Below are 22191 nucleotides of genomic sequence, written 5' to 3'. Positions count from 1 at the left end.
ATAAACAGGGATGTGTGTGTGTGTGTGTGTGTGTGTGTGTGTGTGTGTGTGTGTGTGTGTGTGTGTGTGTGTGTGTGTGTGTGTGTGTGTGTGTCTGAATCATTGATTCATGCTGATAAATAATGGACCTCAGTAGCCCGTCCGCCACTGCAACCTGAAACAGTGGTCTGTGAAACCCAATCTTTTTCTGGTAGAACTAATGGCTCTCACCTGTGCTGACCAAAGAGTCTGGAGCCTTGGTGACAGATCTGGTGGGGAACAAACCCTGTGTCTCTCCCCCCCCTCTCTCTCTCTCTCTTTCCCTTTCTCATTCACTCCTCCCTCCTCTCTGTCTCACTTTCTCTCTGTTTGCCTCTCCCGCCTGACCTCGCTTCCTTTTCCTTCTGATGAATTTTTCACACAGCTCTTTGAAATGCGGTGTCTCCGGGGAACTTTGCTAATATAAACTAAAAGCACTCGTCGTAATTATTTCTCATAACGCCGCTTCTTCCCTAATTAGCGTCCTTGGCCGAAACAAGGCCTGCATTATTTACACATCAAGGGGGACACGATGTGGAAGATAAATATTCATCCTTTGTTGACTTAGCTCGATCCCACCGCTGGGCACGACCCCTAGCGCAGTGCAGCCCGCCTCGACTTTAGTTTTTTACATTATGCATGGCGCCTGGTTTCGCAGGTGGGCTCCCCCAAAACTTGATCCTTTCCACGCCTCCACCAATGGGGTCTGAAGGCCCTCATCAGCTCGGCTTATTCCCATATCTATATTCAAGGCAGGCAGACTGGGGATTGGAATATAATTAATAAGTGATCAGAGAGTAGACTCATTTTAATGATAGATGGATACACCAGAGGAGGCGAGTGACCACCTGGGTAGGTATAGCCTGACTGGGTTACCAACAGATGTCCAGTACTGGAGACATACTTTAGACCAGATCAGGTGACAAAATGAACATGGCCGACTTGAACAAACTCTTTAACCCCTAAATCAACTAAGAACAGAACTGACAGACACAAAGAGGCTATGACTGTGTAAAGCACCTTCATATATTTCAAATACAAACACACAGTCAAAACACAAATGTGGATACACCATACTAAAAAAAAGGTCCCCTAGTAAAGCAAAGCAATCTAATTGAAATGCAGTCAAGAATCAGTGCTTTTGACAGCTTTAGTAATACACTATGCCCAGTATTGTTTGACTTCCTCCTCTGGTGCAGGATCTTCTTTAATAAACTGAAGTGCTGAATAGCCGTGGGTTGCTGTATAGTGGCTACTGAGAGTAGCAGTAAGTGGATTTGCCGTGCACGTGAACTTTTTTTCCTGTCAATGGAGAAATGAATAGAGCGCAAACCCCCCCAAGCCCCAAGCCCCAACCCCTGTCACCCCATCCACCCCCAGCTCTCCTCCTTCGCTCCCCTTGGTGGTCCCGTATCCTTAGAGCCAATTGTTTGCAGAGCCAATACTTCTTGAGGAACTTTTGTTGGTGGAAATACTGCCATTGTAGGAACTGGGACAGCTGTCTGTCCTGTGTCAAAGTCTGAGAGAGTCTGAGAGGCTGTCTATCTTTTGTTGCCTGTTTGTGTGTGCATGTGTGTGTGTGCGTGTGTGTGTGTGTGCATATGCGTGTGTGTGTTTGTGTGTGTGTGTTTGTGTGTTTGTATGTGTGTGTGTGTGTGTGTGTGTGTGTGTGTGTGTGTGTGTATGTGTGTGTGTGTGTGTGTGTGTGTGTGTGTGTGTGTGTGTGTGTATGTGTGTGTGTGCGTGTGTGTTTGTGTGTATGTATGTGTGTGTGTGTGTGTTTGTGTGTATGTATGTGTGTGTGTGTGTGTGTGTGTGTGTGTGTGTGTGTGTGTGTGTGTGTGTGTGTGTGTGTGTGCGTGTGTCTGTGTGCGTGTGTTTGTGTGCCTGTGTGCATCTGTTTGTATGATTACTTAAATAACTGTCAGCATTAATGGATATTGCAACGCTGCAATTTTTAAACATGCTTTCTCCATATTTAGAGAAGCAATAAACAGAGAAGGCAAAGCAAATGTCTGTTTTGATTCAAATCTCAGGCTGTTTATTGGCATTGAAACACATGTTTACCTTAGGGGACATTACAGGATCATGTTTAACTTGCCAGGATACAACTGCAAATGTGATATTTCTGGACTGTTCGCAAAAAATCTGACACCATCATGTCTCTCTTGGACATTGCATGTACGCTCACTGATGTTTGGCTCCTCATCAAAAGTTTGTGTAGGGTGGAGTAGGCCTATTGCAGTCCAGAAAACGCTAGTGGATAGAATCATAAATGAACACTTGCAAAACAATTTAACAAAGGGCCTCATTTATAAAACGTTGCGTAGAAACCATCCTACATTTTGTCTAAGACATTTCCTGAAATGAGCGTAAGTGAGATCCACAGAAAACAGACGTACACACAAAAAACACGTGTACGCCAATCCTTTGGTTATAAATCACAAATGGTCAAAACGCCCCTATTTAATCTAATCAGAATATTATCAATGCACAAACAGAGCGCATCCTCAATGCAAAAACTCTCTGTGACAGTGGCAAGCAAGAAAGAAACATGTAAACAGAAGAATTAAAGTGAGGCTGACATCGACATTCTGCTGATGTTGTTTTATGCAGGGAATCCTATTTCACATTTTGCTGGGCACTATATGGAAATCTAATAAATTGCGGGCATATGGGATAGTGTACTGCAAAGAACATAGGGCAAAATTCTGCTTAAAGATGACGGGGATTGCTCGACTGGTCTCCAATTTCTCATCGGAACGTTCCTGTAGCCAGGAATCCAAGAACGGACAATACCTGAACGTGTATGGCCTGGTTCACTCTGGTGCGCCTCTCTAGACGAGAGGCCATTTGGGCACAACGCTCTCGGCAAGCGGTACCTGCTTATCAGACATACATCATCCTGTGTCAAAAAGTCTGCGCGATGTAAAAAAAAAACCTCTCTCCTTATTGCGCAGTTGGCAATATCCTCTAACAACGCCAATTCAGCCATATCTCATACTGAAAAATAAGCCACTATTATTCTTTTTATAGGCTATAAGTTTGAGCGAAATGTTTTACACTTGTGAAATTTAAACGGAATACTTATAAGATGTGAATATCATTCATGTGTAAATTATTCTAATAGTTTATTTGATTTTATTGAGCGAAACCTTAATTTGGCCTTTCACCATTAGCCCAAATGGTGACGGTGGTGCTGACGATGAGGATGATGAAACTTCGTGTTGGGGGTCGGCGCTCGGAGAGTCCTGAATTCCTGCAGTACTCCAGTATTGCCGCAAGGAAATGTACTTACACGAACTGAAACCAGACGTAGAGATACGTCCTTTTCTACGTCTAAGACGGCTTTTATAAATCTGTACTTAGACGTGGATTTGATCGCACGCACAGTCTAAGATCAGTTCTGTGCGTAAGTACGTTTTATAAATGAGGCCCAAAGAGATATGATTGCTCTAAGTCCTACAGAAAGCCCCCAAAAGCCCTACACAGAACTGTAGGTGAGAATGCAAAGTATCATTAGCTTCTCTCCTAGAAGATTAAATTTATGAAGTGTGCAGACGAATGCTTCTACTTACCATTCGACGGCACGAGATACAGTTAACTTAAACACTATTACAGGCATTGTTCGGCTCTGTTTTCATGGAAATGGTACTGTTTTTCTTTCCTCCAGGTGGAAATAACCCTGCAGGATGTCAATGACAACCCACCTGTTTTTCCGACCGATATTCTTGATGTGACCATCGAGGAGAACATTGGTGATGGATTCAAGATAATGCAGCTAACAGCAACGGATGCTGACGAGGTACGTTCTCTCAGGAATTCATTTTTTCATATACTGTCTGCATATATATTTCTGGCAGCCTGGATGTCAATGTGAAGGATGTTAGCTGTGATAAATTGTCTCCATGGTAACGGCATAGATCAAGTCAGACAGCAGTCCTTTGCTCTAGTCCAGGACCCCAAAACTTCACTTTGTATGGAAAAAAAATAGCTATGATGAATATTGATGAACTTTAGTGTTTAATGGCATAATCAGGAAACGTTGTGGTTTCGAGAGCTTTGTGTCTCGTGCAAGCACGAATCTGGGTCTGTGTCCAGGAGAATATTATCAAAATATAAGGCAATATAAGGCATCACACTCCAGTTTTCCAAGAAGTGATGTTGATGTTAAAATGCCTTGTTCCAGTATGAAAAGAAGAACCATGTGAACAGGCAAGAGTCTATGGAGGGAGGAACACAGAGTACCATTCAGCAATCAAGGAAGAGGAGGCTGGTTTCCTCTCTTCGCCGTCCAAGTCATGAAGTTAATAATTCTCTCACCACTGTCCCACCACAAGAACACCAGTCCCTCAAGAACACCAGTCCCTCAGCCCTCGCCTTGTTGAGGTACCTGAGGTTTCTGAAGGCCCTGAAAAGGAATCAGCTTTTTTCTCTCTTCTCTCACAGGGCCGGTGCCGACTGATTACTCGACGTTGCGCAGATAGTCCCCTCGGAGGGCCCTGTATTTTGCATTACACCGGCTTCAGGCCCGATTAAAATGTCTCCATCTCTCGCAGCCATTGCAGGATGTGAACATAAAAATTCAGCGCCGAGCAAAAAACAGGCGGACCCAGCAGGTCCCAGGCCGGCAGACTCATGAACTGCCAGCGTGAGGACGGGCCCAGTGGAAAGAATTGGGCTCATTGCAGCCGGAGCCCAGCGTGTGAGAACGTGGACATATACTTGTGCTTATGAGGCCACCACTTTTATGGCAGAGGCTGTTGCCTCACCACTCACTGAAGATTTTAATGTGAGAAAAAAGTCAGATGGTGAAAAGCATTTCTGGAATCATCAGTTTTTTTTTATATAGATCGCAGACCAGGCCAATCCATGGAATTATTCCCCATTATTTCCCCACTATCATAAAGCAAGGGGGGAAGAATAGTGGTTAGTGGGTAATGGACAGCGTGTTTGACAGCGCTTTTCAGACGCATCCTTCCTGTCACCAGAAGAACCAAATACTTCATGTGTCATATTCAGCCCCATTATGACGGGGCATTTAAACTTACAGTTAACGGAAAAGTTGCTCAAAACCAAAAAGGTCACCAAATAGGAGCCTGCATGTGGATTTATTTCAGTCGCCCAGTCATGCCGGCCAACTTTGTGCCCACATCCTAGGGCTGGAAACCCAAGTTGCAGAGACACGGAGCGTACGGAAAGCATTGAGGCGCGGGGAGCAGGGCCACATGTGTGATATGGGGAAGCCAAGCCAAGTTCTCAAGCTGCTGTCCAGCTGACTCTCTGGATTCAGACATCATAATGATCTCTCTGGTTTAATAGCCCCACATGTGCGACTCATGTGTGATTGAATGAGTGCTGTTTCTTTGCATCCGTTTTTTGTCACACCCATTTCCAGCGCAACCAGAGAAATGGCTGATGTTGGATTAGAGGGCAGGCTCTGCTTTAGTTTCTTAAATCGATTGAAGAGAAAGACTTATCCCAGAGAGAGTTTCTTTTTCTTTCTCTTCTTCTTCTTCTTCCTTTTCTTTTTTATGTGTCATCGTTTCAATAGGAAGAGAAAAGCGACCACAAGCCATTAATCACTTGTGATGGTGTCACTTTTAATGAGACTGGTGTCACATCAGAGAACATGGTTTTAAAATGGATGCATGCTTAGTTTTATTCTAGGCTTATGAAGACAAAAGGGCTACTTAAAGGGAGAAATAATGCGGCTTTATTTCCAGAGTGTAAAATCTGAACACACACACACTGATAGGGATAAGTAGACAAACTACATTCCCTCTCTCCTGGCCTCTGAATTGTGTTATGACAAGACCTTTCAACATGATGTTATCAAGAGCTTTCAATCATACCACCCCCAAAAGATTATCTTAACTCCCTTTCTCCGCCAGACCGATTTGTTTAAGTTGACAGCACCAATTGACATTAATAAAGCACTCGTCTGTAATTTGGGGTCCGATGTGTGTGTCTCTGCGTTAGTTCGAGCAGTTGCTCAAATTACAGGAAGGTCAATTTCCTGCCGGGGTCCGTCCGCCCGCCCTCCCCGGCCTCCTGCGTGTCCCTGAGCTGATCCCCCCAAACCTCTGGGCCGCTAAATGAGTTTCCTTCTGCCTGACTCCGAGCTGCCGCTTTGCTCTTTAATTGCTTCGGTTTGTTCTCCCTACTGCGCCCTGGGAAGGTTGTAAAAGCCTGAAAGTCTTTAGTGGGTGGGGGGGGGGGTGGGCAGTCGGGAGGGTGGGGGGGGGGTCACAGAGGCGGTCATTGTAAGAGACGGTAAGCTCGGCTTTTCAACCCCTCTGCGCCACCCCCTCCTCTCCCTTTTGAACCCTATCAGAGATTTTAATTGGCTGACGGAGGGTGTCGGAGTCTGGTTGCAGCCCAGGTGGCTGATGGGAATCCCAGACTCAAGGCCTTGATCGATGACAGCAGCTCTGTGGAATAACACTGTTGAATGGCCCTCAGGAAAGTCCGTTTTAGACCAGACATGTGTTTTGTCTGCATATCCAGGTTGTCTCAATCCTAGATAAAGATCCTCCCAATGCTAACTAATTATGGCGAGGATTGACGATTGATTTTTAAAATGTCTTTCCCCCTGGTTTACCCAGACATGGGAAGTGCCAAAATCCCACTAATGGTTTAGACTGGACTAAGCTTTGTCGGGAAAGGACAAAAAACAATTTTGTCTTTTATTATGAGTAAAAATAATCTTGACAGCTTGGTGAGAGGCATCCTTTGAAGTAGGGCAGCATCTGTTTCTAAACGTAGAACACTTGGAGACAGTTGTCTGGGCTGGTATTGTTCCCCGCACAAATAGGAACGTCGGGATCTGTCACTGGGATTATTCAGCTGTCATATTACATTCTCCCCTCTCACTGGCCCTGGTATCACATGTGTAACGGTTGTCCTTACCCCAGGTACCAGGGGATCTATTAGTTGAATTTATAGAGAAACACTATAGCCCCAAAGTTCAAAGACAGGGAGCAGCTCCTGAGAGAATTCAGCCATTCAGATCCTGTTGTTTTTCTTTTCTTTCCCCCTTTTTTGTCTTTCACATGTGGACATTTAATCCTGAAATGTGGTCTCCAGAAGACATATTTGCATATGAACCTCTCTGCCTTTTGCCCATAAATGATGTAAATGATCTTGCAGAGTCTGACTTGCTTTGGGTTAAGTGCTTCAAGCAAGCGGTTTAAGCTGTCTTACACAATAATGAATAAGAGACATAGGAAGCATTCTAAGAGTTTGTGGAAGTCTCTGCCATTAACACCTCTTTCTAATTAAGATGGAATACACTTTCAGCAGGGACCTTCCTAAATGTTACAGATGACTTGACTAATCTTATGGACGTCAAAATAAATTAATTTAGCTATTCATTTTTAATTTTCTCAGTAAGCATCAGATGTGAAAAACCAAAGGACCCTATTAATGCACGTAACGATTTCAACTCCTCGTTTTTATTGTCACCGGGGGTTAGAGCAGAATGTTACAAGTGATTTGGTTTCAGTCTGGCAGGAAATAGCACTCTGCATTATTGTGTCTGTCATCGATTGCCCAATGCAAGAGATAAAATGTAAAGTGCTTTGAGCAATAACAATCTTTCAGAAAAAAAAGCTGATTTATTAATTGTTTAATATCCTAAATAGAAAATAACTCATATCTCATATTCTTCGTACAGCACTTTCTGAGTTGTATATATATTATATTTAATTATATATTATTTTATCTCCCCCCCCCCCCCCCCTCCTGCAGGGACCCAATGCCCTGGTCACTTACACCATCATCAGTGGAGCGGACGACAGCTTCCGTATTGATCCGGAGTCCGGCGATCTGATTGCCACCAAGAGGCTTGACCGAGAGCGACGCTCAAAGTACTCACTTCTGGTACGAGCAGACGATGGGAAACAGTCCTCTGACATGAGGTTGAACATCACCGTGAGTGACGTCAACGACCACACACCCAAGTTCTCCAGAGCCACATACTCCTTTGACATCCCTGAGGACACAGCACCAGGTAGCCTGCTGTTCTTTCCTCCATAGGCATATAGCTCTGCTCACTCTTGTAATAGTAACATCTCATTGAATTGGTTGGTTATTGAGGTCAAACTTGTATTCTTCCATCTTTTGTGTCTTTTTCATTTCATGTGGATTGTATATGAACATATCCTGTAATTACATTGTTTGCTTGGCTTCCCCCAGGATCTATTGTGGCGGCCATATTGGCTAGCGATTCTGACTCTGGGGTGAATGGGGAAATCACCTACTTGCTGGAGGAAGACGATGAGGATGACACCTTTCTGCTCAACCCAGTGACGGGCGTGTTCAACGTCACACGGCCTTTGGACTACGAATCCCAGCAGTACTACATCCTCACAGCAAAAGCAGTGGACGGCGGTGGCCAGACCAGCACTGTCCGGGTCTACTTCAATGTCCTGGATGTCAATGACAATCCCCCCATCTTTAACACGACTGTCTACAGCACCTCAGTGACAGAGAGCCTTGCTCCAGGATCTAATGTTCTCACAGTAGGGGCCAGTGATGCTGATGATGGTAGGTCACAAGCCAAAAGCCTGTTATTACACAAAAGAGTTGGTTCCTACTGATATTAGGGAAGGAGGTAGTTAAATGCTGTGTAGTTGAACAGCAAGTATAATTCTATTTCACAGTTTTACATTATCGCTGTCTCGATTTGGATGGATAAATGCCCATTATGTTAAAGGTCTATAGTGCAAGGCCTTCATACGTATTGTACATTGACTAGTGACGTCTCACAGCAGACACTGCCCGGTAGAAGGAAGAGAGTGCTCAGTTGTCAGCGTGTCGTCCTGGTAGCGCCATCCTCTCTCGTGGTACAGTCACAGCTAAATTGGGGCCCTAATGTGGTTACCGTGACCTACATTCCTGGCGGGACGAGTCCACCCGCCCTCTCCGCCCCCTCGCTCCTGTCAGATTTCTTGCTCCGTCTGCAACGGGTCGACCCCGTGCTAGTCTGTCTGTCTGGAGTGGGCTGGGCTAGGCTGCTGCTTCTTGATGATACCACCTACAAAAAAAACATCATTGTTGGGGCTTCCTGAACCTTGACCCTGGCTCTGACGGGAGATAGCCGCCTGCCCCCTGTGATGTGGCCTCGGATAAGGAGATTGCCTGTGTACAGGACATAAAAGACGGAGCACTGTGGGAAGGTGGCGAGCCGGTGTCCACATGAATACCCCACTAACTCGGATTACAGACGCTCAATTTAAACCCATTTGTGCCGACTCCGGGGAGACAAGATTAGGCTGAATTTCAAAATCTGATAGTTTCGGGGAGGTTTTTAGTGCGCCGTGTCTCTTCCAATGAATGATTTATATCTGCTAATGGCGTCCGCAGTGGTCTTATCAGTTGAGAAATGGCAAGTAGCTCTGTTGTTTGGGTGATCATTTAGCATGACAAAGAAATGCTTCGCTCAGTAGTAGTAGTAGTAGTAGAGGCCTGCGTCAGCACTAGCTGTTTTTTTCAAAACAATGAGTGGAAATGCCTACTGATAAGAACTTGCCGAGCAATAGCAACAGTGCAAACACAAATATCCAGAGGTCCAGTGGAGTACAATGTCTTGACAGTCAAGTGAAGCAGAAATAAATATATCACTGTGTACTTGTATTTATTCTTGCTTGATAAAGCTTGCGTGGGAAACGGTGTGATACAAGATAATAACTACACAGAATGAGTGATCTCCCTGGTATTATCGTTCCAAGTTTACGTCTATACTGTACATTCAGATTTAATCTACAGAGCTCATCATAATTTTTTCCAGTGGTTTTTATAAACTACAGACTGCTCACAGTAGCATTGTTCCTCTGGACAGCACAGGACAGTAGCCCCTTGCTTTGGATCATGTAGAAAAATGTCTGTAACTCAAGAGCTGTAGAAAACAATGAAAAATAAACTCACCCTCATTGTGGTATAAATCTATAGGAATATATATATATATATATATTCAGAAAGCCTTCTTTTGGAGACTCACACATTAAACATCTCATTAGAACTGTGTTTATTTACTGTCAAATATTCATTATTAGGTCAGTTTCAGGTTTGGCTGACACATTCTAAAATCTCACCTTAATGAGATTGATCACTGGTGTAATGCGTTTCATTATTTTCAGTGCAATATAATGTAATTGCACATTTATTTAGAAATCATAATGTCAATTTAAATGCCTCTCAAGTTGCCTGTGGTCCATTTTCTCATTAATGGCATGTTTTCTTTCTGTGGTTTTTCCCAGGCCCCAATGCCCAGATGTTCTACACCATTGCATCAGGTGATCCCCAGGCTCAATTCCAAATCACCAAAAATGGAGTCCTGCAGACGAAGAAAGCCCTGGACAGGGAGGCCCAGTCTTTCTACAACCTGGTGATCACCGTCAACGACCTGGCTGCTCCCCCTATGCCTCGCTTCACGAGCACCGCCCAGGTGTCCATCATCCTGCTGGACGTAAACGATTGCCCCCCCAGCTTCACGTCACAGAAGATGACCTACATCCAGGAAAATACCCCCACGGACACTGTGGTGTTCACTGCCCATGCCACAGATGCAGACAGCGGACCCAACAGCTACGTGGAGTACTCCTTGCGCGGGCCTTTCGGGAATAAGTTCAGCATTGGGACCATCAACGGCGATGTGAAGCTGGTAGGGGAGCTTGACCGTGAGGAACTGGCCAATTACACCCTGACCGTGGTGGCCACGGACAAGGGTGAGCTTCCACTGTCGTCCACCATGGACGTCACCATGATCGTGCTGGACGTCAACGATAATACGCCCAGCTTCTCGCAGAACATCTACGACATCGAGATTGAGGAGAACACGCTGACTGGCACCGACGTGCTCCAGGTGTTCGCTAGCGACGCTGATGAGGGCACCAACGGCCAGATCCGCTTCTCCATCATCGGCGGCAACACCAACATGGACTTCCGGATCGACTCGGTCACAGGGATCATCTCGGTGGCCAAGCAGCTGGACAGGGAGGTCAGGTCGTCCTACTCACTGGTTGTGCAGGCGGCGGACCGCGGAAGCAGCCCGAGGGTGGACCGCACCACCGTCAACATCGTCCTGATGGATGTCAATGACTGTCTGCCAAAGTTCGAGCTGTCACCATACACCGTTAATGTACAGGAGAACCTGGAGAAACTGCCAAAGAACATCCTACAGGTTAGTTTCTCACTCCCAGGACCATTTATGCAGACTCGGTTATTCAAACATTACTTTTAATTGGACCTCCGCTGTACTTCATTTTAAACCTTATTTAGAATTTAAACAGAAACTGGAAATTAGCTGAAATCTGAACAACTGACAAATGAAAGTAAAAAATAGTCTCAGGTCGTAGGTAAGTGGAACTCCTTAAGGTAGCCAGATAAAAAAAACCTGTAAAACAGCAACGATTGCTAAAAAGGATATTGTTGAAACTGTATAATCCAAAATTACTAAATTGCCTTAATGAGGCGCCACTCTCCAGTGACAAAGGCAACACAGTTTCTGAGTGGTTGTAGCCCGCACCTTTGAGGAAATGAAGGCAGCAGAAGCCACAGCTGTGCTGGGACGTCGCCCAGCGGCGGCGGGTTCATCCCCACACAAACATCGTGCTGCGCCAGCATGCCCGCCCCGGGGCAGCCATGCCCTCTGTGCGGCAGGACTACCGGAAAAGGCCTAGGCTCAGTGGGCGCGGGCAGTCACTAATGAGCCCTGCTGTGGTGCCCAGATGTATGCCCTTGCATTCATTCTGTGTGGAAGCTGGAGCAACGCCACTCCGCTGAATGCCACCTTTGTGGCATCTACTCTTGCTGAAGTGCTTCGCTGTGTCTTTTTGGGCGATCGTTTTTTTGGTGGTGTATGAAGTTTTGTTGGGCAAACCAACATCCTCGATGTAGACGTCTTTGTGTAGTTTTACTGCTGAGGCCTGCCTATGTGCACATGTCTGAAATGTGACCCCCTCAATCACGAAGGGAATGAGATTTGGTCAACTAAGAAAATTATAGCCAGTTAAACTAATCACTCAGTAATGGTGCTGAACCGCTGCCAAGCACCTGAATGTGCAATTGCCTCCATGAAATTAAAGTCTACCACACACAGATTGCATTAGATTTGTCAACATTGTGTTTAAGTACCCATATACCCTCTGGCATCTGTCAGACTCCTAAACATCTGCCTCTGTTCTACTGATCTTCTGTGTAAAGGTTGTGGCCAGAGATGATGACCAGGGTTCAAACGGTCAGCTGAGTTACACCCTCAACGGTGGGAACGAAGAGGGGGCCTTCAGCCTCTCCTCCAGCGGTCAGCTCAGCCTCATTCAGACACTGGACAGAGAGGTTCAGGAGAAATACACCTTGATAGTCACAGCCATCGACTCAGGTAAGATCCCACTATGCAACAAGGACATTGCATGATCCATAAAATCTCTTAGGGATCTAACAGTCATTTATCACATGTATATATGCCCTGGGCATTTCCTGCGCAAGGGTGATTTATGGTTCTGTGTTGGTATTTCTCAGAGCTGTCATGAAGGGGCCTTTTTACAGTGTTTTTAATACGCAGGCTACTCACAGTAGCGTTCTTCCTGTGGAGCTCACAGGATAGGATGCACCTGCATCGGATCATGTCAAAACTTGCCTGTATATCATCAACTGAAGGAAAAGGGGAAGCATAAAGCTGCAGCCCCTGTCCTGAAAAAAATACTTTTAAGTTTTTTATTTTATTTTTTGAGAATATATAAAGCTAGATATACCCGCTCTTGAAGACCCACACATGGAAGCTGTTGAAAAGTCAGAATCGAATGTGTTAAAACTTCAAAAATCTGTGACTTAGATTTGTTTGTATGGAAACAGTGGCAGGGCTTGTTATAAGCAGACTAAAGGTTGGGGTGTTATTCCACAGAGGTCAGTAAATGTGCACTTGTGAGCAAACGCAGGCATATCCCCATTCAGGCGAAATCACATGCTATTCCAGCTAAGTATATGTTTCTTTTGGTGACTGGTTAGGCAGCCATGGCCATAGGGTGGTTCTCTCTCATTCCAATTCAGCCATGTGACCTGCTGTAATGAGGGGTATTTTTGACTGGCGCTGGACATGGGTGAGAACTCCAGCAGTATAGGGTCATTGCTGCTCAGAGATGACTGCAGCAGTCTGATTTGTGTAAACTTGTGGGCTGTTTAAGTTTATACATTGCGGCTTTATGTATTTATTTAAGTTTCAGTGGCAGACCCAGCACCTTTTTAGTTTTGAAGCTTGAACAGTTATTAAACACCTTCGAGGCAAATGTTTTTTTTAACTTCCAGACTGAAATATATAGATAAACGAATTGGTGTGTAGATATGTAAGTAAACTGATTTATGGATGGAAATATCCATTCATAGATAGACAGACAAAGATATAAAAAAATAACAGCGAATATGTTCTATGTACATTTTTTCCACCAACCTCAAAGAATAGTACAGAAAGCCATACCTTTCACAACAGCAGGATAGTGCATTTAGGGCTTTTAGCAGTTGCAGAAAGAGACTATTGTGTGGAATATTATAATATTGAGAAACCCCGTAATCTGCGCACGGTTAAAATGATCCTTCAGTATTTGCTCACATTCTTGAGGGCGAGACATCGGGGGAATGGTTATCCCATTTGCTATCTGGCACAAAAATCTGCAAGGTAGACGGCGAAAACACTGGGGCCCATTTTCCTCAGGGCCCATTTTCAATTACATTAAATGCATATGGGTTCTCTCCCCATTACCGGGCCAAATCTGTCAGAAATGAGCCGCTAAGTGTTTAACACTCGCTCTGCTGTGCTGTCAACTGAGGTAGACATCTTCATTAGAGTCAACAAAGGGTGCATCTCTCCAGCGCCATGTTCAACATCACTTGCCTCGCTAGCTTGCTCTCGCGCAAAACTAAAGCCTCATCAGAACTGGTGGACTAAACATGTTTAATTGCATGTCCACAACAATTAGCCTATCTTTCCGCATGGGTAGCCGGACAGAATCCAGATCCACCATCTTGTTTTTTTTCCTGAGCTGTGTCCCGCAGGAGGATCTTTCTCTCTGCCGCAAGGCCCCTTACTTGATGGCTGTAGAAGCTAAAGTCATTAGCGTGAATGCGAAGTGGAGCAGAGGAGCAGCGGCAGCGGCAGTATGCCCGCTCTGCTGAGTGAAATCTGTCATGAAACGGATGGAAACAAAGAAGCGCTGCTCTCCGCGCCGGCTCTCAGAGGGCTGCATCCGACTTGGCTTTGGCACGCACCCGTCATTATTTGGAAAGCTGCGCCCGGGCCCTGAAAATGTGGTGCAGATACAAGCCCAGTAAAGGTGTTTAACAAGGAGGCTTATTGGAGGGAGCCGGGGTGGGTGGGTGGAGTGGGTGTGTTGTGTGGGCGGGGCGAGCGGGGGAGTCAGACTTGAAGATCAGGCCTTTCTGCAGTGGAAGGTTTCTGAGGGAAATCTCGGGCCCAAGAAAGGAAGAGATAACAGGAGAGTGTGGTCTCCAGAGAAGCTAATGGAAGGGAACATCTGGGACCAGCTGCAGGCAAATCAAGCCGACGCTGAGCCACACGCTAGCCCCTTTGCCTCCTGTCGGCTGCACAAGCATGAAGTGCACACAGAATAAAAGGATCCTGTTCACGGTGCAGGCCATAGGAATGTTCAGAGAGTTTCCCACAAATGGAGGCTTTGGGTTGTTTGGCAATCAATAGCCTGTTGTGTTGGCAGCATGTCTTGCATATACAGCGTGAATTCTCCAGGGCATGTCTTCCTGTCATTGAATCTGTATTCTAGCGAAAACGCTTTGCATCACACAAAGATCCTATTGCCCTGTCATTTCCAAGGCATTGTGTCCAGACGGATCTTAATACTCCTACATCTGCACTCTGTGGTTTATTTCCCTTCCTAATCCCTATGCTCTGTCATACACAAAATAACCCAAACATAACTGGGTGAACTTTTTGCCTCTGTACAGAAGACAAAACAGTCTCTATGTTGCAAGCATCCTCAAGAGTGACTGCAATAGCATACCTCTGCGGTGTTTTTTTCTTCTTCTCTCTCCCTCTCTTTTTTACTTATCAAGATTTTATAGAGAACAAATATGGGAGTAATCGCTGGTCAGATGAAAGTTTGTCCACCACTTTGAGCGAGTGAGTATGAGTTAAAAGGTATGGGAACAGCAGGGTTGGCAAGATGCAAGGCAAGCAGGCAGACATTCACATGCTCCGTCTGTTTAGCCACATTTATTAAAAGCGGGGAAGCAAATCCCTTTTTCTGTGTCTATAGTGGAGGTCTCGCATCGCCCAGAAAGGCATCCTTTCACCATGTAGACCCATGGGGCCACGCTGTTTATTCTCCTCCTTTTCAGCTTTAAATGACTGCTTAGCAGATAAAGAATTGTAATGACCTATCCATTTAAAGTCTGGATCTTTTATGCGGTACAATGGCACTTATAAATCTGGCCTGTAAACGCTCAGGTTTCTTAAATGTTTCCAGCGTGAATGTCTTTTGTCAGTTGAAAGACGATCGAGAGACGATCTGCTTATCCTGCTCACCAATTCTTTTTTCTGTGTGTCTGCATATCCCGTGGAGTTACTTTTCCATCCTATTTGTGTTCTTGTAAAATGGTTGCATCATTAAAATAATTTGAATGGAAAATTAACCTCGCCAAGCTCTTGAAAATGCATCGATAAAGTGCTGTAAAAATTGTGGCTAGAAGCTTGCCAAATGACTGTCCAAATTTTGCCATGACAAATCTTTTAATGGGTGCATTTGTGAATGTTAGAGATAGCGAATCCGGCAGCAACATGAAATGCAGCCAAATAAAATATCAGGCTCCTCAAATGAACTTTAACAGACCTGTAACTTTCAGTATCAGCCCAATATATGAAAAAATCTCACTGACAGTGTTGTTGAGCAAGCGCTTTTTATCCCACCTCCATCTTATTCTACTCTGTGTTCAGTGGTAAGCTTGACAATTGCTGGAACTCTGTGTTTATGTCCGGAGCTTTAGTGCCTATTGGAGTTTTTAAGAGGTGGTTTGGGTTGGCCTATCAGACGCACAGAGTCTAGCTCATGCTCAGTCCCAGGGCAACTCACTGACAGCCTTATTATGAGTCAAGAAGACTGAGCGCCTCAGAGAGCGTATCTCACCCATAAAAAAATAAGAATACAAATAAAAAAACATGGAATGAGTATTTGCTGAAAGCTGATTGGACGAGGTTTTATTTTCATGCGAACTAGCTAACAGGCATGCAGACATATGGGGCCAAGTTTATGAAGGCTGTTCAGCCTGCATTTTTCTGGTCAACATCTAAGCCTTAAATACTGGAGTCTGACATTGTTGTCAGTTCGAACAAATGTGAGCAGATTTTCAAGTTCAAAACTTTTTTTATATTCAGCACAGCTACAATGATATGTAAGTAGTATGTATTTACGGTGCTGAAATATGTGAAAAAAACGTACCTTTTGTGTTTTGGTCAGTTCAGGTGATTCAGTTCAACTTTGGTATGTACCAAGTACAAACACTTTCATCTGCTCTTTTGATATGGACAATTAAATGGCCATCTCAAAAATGTACGTCCCTATTGTTTTGAGATCAAACGCTGGCATTGGGAGGGGCAGTGAATGTGCAAAAGGAGTTTCTCAAAGGTCAACCCAGGTAAAGCCACCTTACTGATTTCTTGATTGGCTTGGGCAACTGGCATAGGCACATGATCAGTATGGGCTTGTTTGTGAGGAATCTTCCTTGTCTCACCACACACCACACACCGCACTGAGCATCTCTGTGAAGTCTTTGTGTGACATTAGCCTTTGCTGTTGTAGGGAGGCCATCTCTTTGTGGAGGATGCATGTGTTTGTGGCAGCAAGGTCCATGGAAATGTGTTGTGGAGTACTGGAACAGCTGGTTAGAGAGGTTAACCCACCAACCCCCACCCCAATGCACTTGTTGTACCCCAAATGAGTGAGGGGCATGGAGAAGTCTTTGTTAGCCGGGCACCAGGCCCGGTTCTGAAGGGGTAGCAACGGGAGCAATTGCACCCGGGCCCGTGTGGAGGGGGGCCCGTTCTCTTTGATCCTTTCTGATATACCGAGTGTGTCTCTAACAGCACAAGTTGACCCTGTGGCCTGTGCAACGCAATCTCCCTATTGGCTGTTAACGATTTATTTTTTAAAAATGTATCAAAACACATGTATCACGCCCCCCTCCCCCCGTAGGAAAATCGCGACACAGGCTGGTTAGTTAGACTTAGTAGGCTAAAATGTCGGGACACAAATCCGGTTCGCTAAAGAGAAAGTAAAGTAAACGGAGGAGCGAAGGTACAAAAAAGGAGGCTGAAAATGCGAAGAGAATTAATACATCTTGGCTGAGTAGTAGGCCTAGTAGACAAACGGCAGAGGATACGGGCCCTGAGACAGATGTTAGCGCATCCACTAGCTCCGCAACACAGGATGGATCAACAGACAGCGGCAACCCTACTGCTACTACCAGATTTGCTGCGGCCAAGACACAACGCATACAGTTTTAAGGTAGGGCAATGGGGAATCAAGACAGTCCGCTGCGGCTGCATGCTTTCAGTTCAGTTGTGTTGATGTTGTTTAATTGATCGGATTTAGACTACGTTTTTTTGTTTTTTTGCGGGGGGGGCTGTGCGATGTTGCACCCTCCACTCCATTGTTTCCCCGGTGTGGGCTGTGTGGATCATGGAGAAGACAGAGACCTCCCGTGTCCAGTGTACTTGTAGAACTCCCTGATCCCCACGGGAGTCCACCGGTACTTGTATCCCGTTGCAGCTCTTTCGGCAGAGAGCTGTGTGTTGGGGTTATCACACGCTGTCTTCCCCTCTGAGAACAGCATGAACAGGTCCAGAGGGGTGTGGCTGTCTTCTGCACTCAGCTGCACTCCAGGTGTTCTTGCAGGCTGGCATAAAACGCCACCAACCGAGTGAGATTAAAAGACAACCTGGCAGACAGTGCGCCATGATCGCCCATTTCACACACCGTAACCTTAGACGGAACAAAAACACTCTCCAAGTAAAACCGAGTCTCTTTTACGGCCGATAATCATCACCCGTTTATTTGTCTACGTCATGCAATGTAAGATGAAGGCTTTGGTCTTTTTGTTCAGTGTGTGTTGAAATGTGTTAATGTCCTGTGAACATCATGATATCATGGAAATACTGATTGAAGAAAAAACAGGTTGTGTGTGACTGGTCTTTGCCAAAAACTAGAGCATTCAGCAGTTCAAGGACAATAAATATGAGTTTGAAGTCCAGATTCCTCAAAGTTGTGTGTCCGCTTATTGCTCTAAGCCAGGCTTCCTAAAACAGAAACTACCACACAACCACTATGCCATGTGGGAATGTTTAATCCCAAGGGGCATGCTATTCATTCTAACCTCTAAATCTCTAAGATATAGAAAGGAACAGGCCTGGTAGGACAAAGCCAATGGATTTAGCCATATTGGGATATTCACTAACTCCTCTAGGTGGATGTAGCGTGGAATAAATAGTCCTCTTTGAGGAAACAGCAAACATGGAAATGCAGGAATGTGATTCATTCCATAGTGTGATCATTTTAACTGAACCTGGCCTCCGGACTCCAGAGTAGGGGTGGTGTGTGTGTGTGTGTGTGTGTGTGTGTGTGTGTGTGTGTGTGTGATACATTCGGGGGGGTGGGGGTGGATGTGACTGTCCCTTTTCTGTAGGTGGAATATCCCATTCTGCTCGAACCCTCATTAACTGTGAGAAAAACTCTCCACCACTTTGTTGTGTTTGGCAGTTGGGAGTTCTGGGACAGCTAACACTACTAGACCCCATCTCCATTCACTACTGTTTGACTGAGGCATTAAAAGGGGCTTTGTCGCAGAGCAACAGGTTCTTAGAGGGAGAAAAATGTCAATTTCGGCGAGAATGCGGCCAGCACTCCTTGAGTCATGATGCCGCCCCAAAAGAGCACAATCTAGCCGCAGTCCATAAACCGTAATTAACCGTTTAGCCCTAAGCTTCGGGGGCCACAGATGGCTGTCTTATAAATTTCCACCTTCATCCATCTTCCCAAGTCAACCTGTCCATGCTAACAACTTTAATGAACCCCACTGTTTGAACACGCTGTTGTTGTTTTTGTTGTACGGCAAAGAAATAGACTGTTGACAAGTTCTTCTCTCAGTTGTGTCGAAGAATGAGATTATCTGTTCTGACTTTGGTTAAGACATCACAACCTGGGAGCAATCAGGGCTTTGGAAAGGCCAACCTCACCAGCCCTGCCCCCACCCCGTCCCATGGCAATGAGTATGCTCTTTCTCCACACTTACTGTGGTGTTGGGATTTTGCAGTGGCTTATGTAATTACAATGGCTTTATTTGGGTTGGGCAGATATTTTGCGCTGTAATTACATGTATATTTGTACCCCCTCTGGCTTGCAGAGTATGCCACTGGCACCTTCAGTAGCACTAATGTGATTTGCCACTGGTAATGTACACTTATAAGATACTTAGACTGCACCATATGTTTACGCTAGACAATGTTTTATGGGAAGGACTTAGGGGCAGCTTACAAGGAAACTGTCTGTGAGCGTTAAGGACCGTGGGGGGAGACAGATGGGGGAGGGGTGGGGTTTCGACCTAGTTCCCCAGGAGAGGGGACACTGCTGAGGGGTCGCCCTGTGTGTGGGTGCCTCTCTCTCTCTTTCCCTCTCCATCTCTTACTCCCTCTATTTTAGTATGTCCCTCTTGTCCTCTGTCCATCGCTATCTCTCTATCTCCCTATCCCCTCTCTCTCTCTCTCTCCTTATCTGTGGCACTCATAGAGACGGACGCACAGCATGCATCTCTTAATAATCCAAACACGAGTGAGGTTATCACATTGAGTGTGTAATCATAGCATGCAAGGGTCTAAATTACATGCATTAACCCAGCAGTCAAAGGACCCTATACATGATTACAGAATATCAAATAAATTGACTTGTTTTGGTTTCAGGCGCCTTAGTCACTTCAGCTCGAAACCACAGGGAGTGCATTTAGCTTAAAATAGAATCGCTTTTCTGATTGAATTATAATTGTGAGGAATCTCTCCCGCTCGGTTCTACTCGGAGAGTGTTTTCGTTCCGTCTAAGGTTACGGTGTGTGAAATGGGCGATCATGACGCACTGTCTCCCAGGTTGTCTTTTCATCTCACTCAGAGATGATGGTTGGTGTATTTTTATCCCGATATCTTATGATCGGTCGGTCTGAGAGTTCTCCCAATTGGAAACTAAAATGGGGGAGTTCTTGTAAAGACATGGCTCCAGGTTTAATGTGCATCAATGCCGTTGCTGACTGCAGCATAACCCTGAGGGGGTAAATCTTGGAAGCAAGGTATCGCAATATAAAATGCTTGCTCGGTAGATTGAAAGAGTAGTTTCCCTCCTCCATCTTTCAGACGTGAGATGTTTTGATTTTTTGATCGACGAGAGGCCACGAGTTCTCAAAAAAGAGTTGACATTTGTTTAAAAAACATTGAATAAATCAGTCCTGTGTAATATACACACACTTAAGATCTCACGGTGTGGAGTGACTTGGCTTTGGAGTGGCTGGACCTCAGCGTTAAAGTAAATGTGTGGGACACCGAGCCACGAGGCACACCAGGTCAGAGGAGCTTGTTTTCCACTACAGCCCTGAACTGACCCTCAAATGAGATTATGCAAATGAATACAACCGACTTCTTATTCCAACGGGACGACACCCTGGAGCTGGAGCTCGCAGATGATCAATCCTTTCCAAACGTGAGGGTTTTAAGGCATCTGCTCGAGGCTCGCACATACATTTTAAGCGGAGATCTATGGTGCGTGCTTTGTCAAACTCGTCACAAACTTGGACACCGGCCTCTGCATTGACAACATCTTCATCAAATTTTCACCAGCTTATAATGGGGTTCTGAGGGGCTGATTCATAAGAGCTCTTCTCCCCAAGAGCTAAAAAAAATATTCTGCAAGGTATCACAGAAGTTGAGCAAGAGAGGAAGAGAGAGACAGAGAGAGAGAAAAGAAAAAAAAGTTTCCTGCCGTTTCATACTAACTCGTAAATAGTATAAAATACACAGAAGTGCTGCGACAGCAGAAACAAACGTCATTCTGGGAGCCTGGCCGGCCTATGGAAACAATACTCCTTAACCACAATGCATGGCAGCCACCGGTACAGCTACTCTCCCAGCGCACATTTCCAACAGCCCTCTTTCCATGGCAAAATGATGTCATTTATCATGTATCACTGTGGGCCTGAGGAGTTAGGGTCCTAGCCGCCAAAAGCGCTACACAGCTGTACCCCACCTTCCGTCTCTCCCATTGATCATGGTCGGTGGCACCGGTGACTGCCTTTCCAGCCAAATCAGTGGCATTTATACTTCTTCACACGAGCCTTTCCTCCTAGACCTTACTCAAGCAGGTCGTCTCCAGCCCGTGAAATTACATTACCGCCATTTTGTAGCCCTGTTATTTCGTTTTGTGCAAGGGGGAAAAAAGGGGCATGCTTTTCTGATTACACCTTTATTTCCAATCTCTCTCTCTCTCTCTAAATTGACAAACAAACAGAGCCCAATTACCCCTTCATTAACAGTGGCAGCAGTAATGTGTTGTGGTTTGGGAGCGGGATCTTGTAAACGGCGTCATGTTGGCTGGCATGGCAAGTTTGGCTCCGTTGAGTGAGGCTTTTGGTAAACTTACCTTGACAAACTACAATGTTACTGCAGTACTCGCACTCATCAATCAGAGTGAACTGCTTCCGGTGCCCTATCAGTGGTGAATGTTACATAAACAAGGGGATCATAGTTATCTGGAAATGTATAGATTCATAGTGGTGAGATTTGACAGCCTGTGCGGAGAAAAAGAGAAAAGCTGCTGTGGTTATCTGATACCAGTTAACCCCTGAGGGGGCGGCGCTGGAGAGTGGAGCCGTATGCTGGAGCCAGGAGGGCAGGCAGAGAGGCAGACCATGCCTCATTCCTGGCTCTGGATGTCAACAGGGGCATGTACAATGCATGTTCAAGACCCCATGAACCCTGTGTGTGGGTGTGTGTGTGTGTGTTTGTGTGTGTGTGTGTGCGTGTGTGTGCGTGTGTGAGTGTGTGTGTGTGTGTGTTTTTGTGTGTATGTGTGTGTGTGTGTGTGTGAGTGTGTGTGTGTGTGTGTATGTCTGTGTGTG

General features: G+C 45.4%; 1 protein-coding gene across 2 annotated transcripts in view; it reads left to right on the top strand.

Moving 5' to 3' along the window:
- The window catches only part of fat4 (FAT atypical cadherin 4), a gene marked incomplete at its 5' end in the record, with an annotated part of 85222 nt that overhangs the window by 40922 nt on the left and 22109 nt on the right, over positions 1–22191 (top strand). For both annotated transcript variants that reach the window (XM_080840384.1, XM_080840385.1), the window contains 5 exons: positions 3692–3823; positions 7771–8032; positions 8218–8568; positions 10281–11203; positions 12226–12400. In XM_080840384.1, the coding sequence (XP_080696510.1) occupies positions 3692–3823; positions 7771–8032; positions 8218–8568; positions 10281–11203; positions 12226–12400 (1843 nt within the window). The remainder of the gene's footprint in view (positions 1–3691; positions 3824–7770; positions 8033–8217; positions 8569–10280; positions 11204–12225; positions 12401–22191) is intronic.

The sequence above is a fragment of the Sprattus sprattus genome, assembly GCF_963457725.1.
Source record: "Sprattus sprattus genome assembly, chromosome: 6".
Classification (NCBI taxonomy): domain Eukaryota; kingdom Metazoa; phylum Chordata; class Actinopteri; order Clupeiformes; family Clupeidae; genus Sprattus; species Sprattus sprattus.
The sequence above is the reverse complement of the archived record's forward strand: the minus strand, read 5'-3'. Positions and strand labels throughout refer to the sequence as shown.